Here is a 2303-nt window from a genome sequence, read left to right on the forward strand (position 1 = left end):
GGTGTCGAGTGAGGTGCTGCTGCTGGTAAAGGGGGTGCCGCACATGTCACAGGTGTATCTGTCTGAAGGGCTGCGGCTGACGTGGGCTAGCATGGCGCTGAACGCCGGATGGAACGCCATGTACGGGGTAGGCATGGCAAACATGGGCTGCATACCAACACACGCACAAGACAGAGGTTGAGACTGTGTTCAGAGGCGGCAGAGCGCAACCAGACACAAGGCAGTGACACAGGGCGCAAGCAGGGTTCCACCCACACCCAAGCCCACACCCACACCCAAGCCCACACCCACACCCACACACCCACACACACACACACACACACACACACACACACACACACACACACACACACACACACACACACACACACACACACACACACACACACACACACACACACACACACACACACACACACACACACACACACCGCACCGGTCTTTGTTGAGCCGCGCTGTTGGGTGAAAGGGGTGCTTGGTCTGGTGGTGCATTACACGCACAGAGAAGCACACGCAGAAGAACCAGCATCGTATGAGAGCGTGTGCATTGTGTGTGTGTGTGTGCGCGCGCGTGTGCGTACGTGGATGAAGAGAGTCAGACACACAGAGAGACAGAGACAGAGACAGAGACAGAGACAGACAGAGATAGAGATAGACAGACGACAGCACCATGACATCATTCACACAGACGCATGTGTGGCCAAACAGGCCGCTTGCCTTTCACACTTACTCGCTGCCACGACGGAATTGAACATGGCTGGGTTCCAACCCAACTGCTACGTTCGAGGTCACATCGACAAACAGTGCATCAGTGAACAAGGAGAAGAGAAAAGAGAAAAAGGGGAAGAGGAAGAACAGTGGCACAACAACAACAACAAACAACAACAACAACAACAACAACAACAACAACAACTGAGACAACAACAACAACTGAGACAACAACAACAACTACTACTACTACTACTACTACTACTACTACTACTACTACTACTACTACTACTACTACAACAACAACTACTACTACTACAACGACAACAACTACAACTACAACTACAACAACAACAACAACAACAACAACATGACGCGCATTCACTCCACTCCACGGGAACACTCACCATCGCATTGCTGGCGTTCGTGGTGTTGTTGGCCTGAGTCGGCGAGCTTGGTGCTTGTGCTTGAAGCATGCTCATCCACGTCATGTAGTTCATCATCATTTGTTGCTGGGGTGACAATGACATGGGGGGTTGCTGTTGGTGCAGTTGCGGTTGCTGTTGTGATTGAGGCGTGGATTGAGCGGGCATGACTGTTTGTGTCGGTGTTGATGGCGGCTGTGTTGTGTTGGGGTTGGCTGCAGGGGTAGCATCACTGCCGTTGCTGCGACTGCTGTTGCGACTGCTGTTGTTGCCGTTGTTGTTGCTGCTGTCGTTGCCGTTACCTGTGTTGTTGCCGTTACCTTTGTTGTTGCCTTTGTTGTCGTTCGATTGGGTGTCCTGTTGTGTCAAGGAAGAAGGGGTTGTCTCCTCCTTGCAGGCAGCAGCCGAGCCAGCAGAACGCGTCTGCTCGGACATGGTGTCGACGGAGGGTGTCCGCCTCGCCTGCTGTGCGTGGCAGGTGGTCGTGCTCCTGAGGGTTCTTTCTGCTTTCTTCTTATGCGTTCCTTGTCGCCTTTGTCGAAGGAGAAGCAGAGAGAGTGTGTGAGTGTGTTTGTGGGAGAGAGTGTGAGAGCGTGAGGGGTAGGAGCAGTCGTTGGCACAATCGCGAGGTGCTGATGAACGCTGAAAGTGCGATTGCCACAAAACCAACGGGCTTGGGTTTGGTCGTTGCGTTGTTGCCTGAAGAAAGGGAGAGAAGAAAGGGAGAGGGGGGGGACAACAGCACAAACACCACCACTTCGTTGTCCCTCCCAACTGACAACACAACAACTGCCACCTTTTGCTTGCTGTTCTCAAAGCACAACGACACACACAACAAACAAAACTCGCCGCCGCCCCACACATGCGCCCACCTCGCAGAAGCCAGAACGACAGAAGCAACGCACAAGAAAGAAGGAGCGCGGACGAGTCGTTGCTCGCCCCAAATTGCAGGGGCACTTCTTCAAGCAAGAATTTTTAAGCAAATCATACGCAAATCACCAAACCACAGTTCTACAACAGCACAAAAAGTGGCGACAGTGGTGGTGTCCGGGTTTTCAAGAGCGTGTCGTGTGTGTGTGTGTGTGTGTGTGTGTGTGTGTGTGTGTGTGTGTGTGTGTGAGTGTGTCTGTGTGTGTGTCTGTGCGTGCGTGTGTGTCTGTGTCTGTCTGG

At 52.7% G+C, this 2303-nt stretch overlaps 1 protein-coding gene across 1 annotated transcript in view; it reads right to left on the reverse strand.

The window, feature by feature from the left end:
• Window positions 1-2117: 2117 nt before the first annotated feature.
• Window positions 2118-2303, reverse strand: part of PTSG_01452 (uncharacterized protein) — a gene marked incomplete at both ends in the record, with an annotated part of 3182 nt that continues 2996 nt past the window's right edge. The window contains one exon of the mRNA XM_004997370.1: window positions 2118-2144. Within this exon, the coding sequence (XP_004997427.1) occupies window positions 2118-2144 (27 nt within the window). The remainder of the gene's footprint in view (window positions 2145-2303) is intronic.

This window comes from Salpingoeca rosetta (assembly GCF_000188695.1).
Source record: "Salpingoeca rosetta unplaced genomic scaffold supercont1.4, whole genome shotgun sequence".
Taxonomy (NCBI): Eukaryota; class Choanoflagellata; order Craspedida; family Salpingoecidae; genus Salpingoeca; species Salpingoeca rosetta.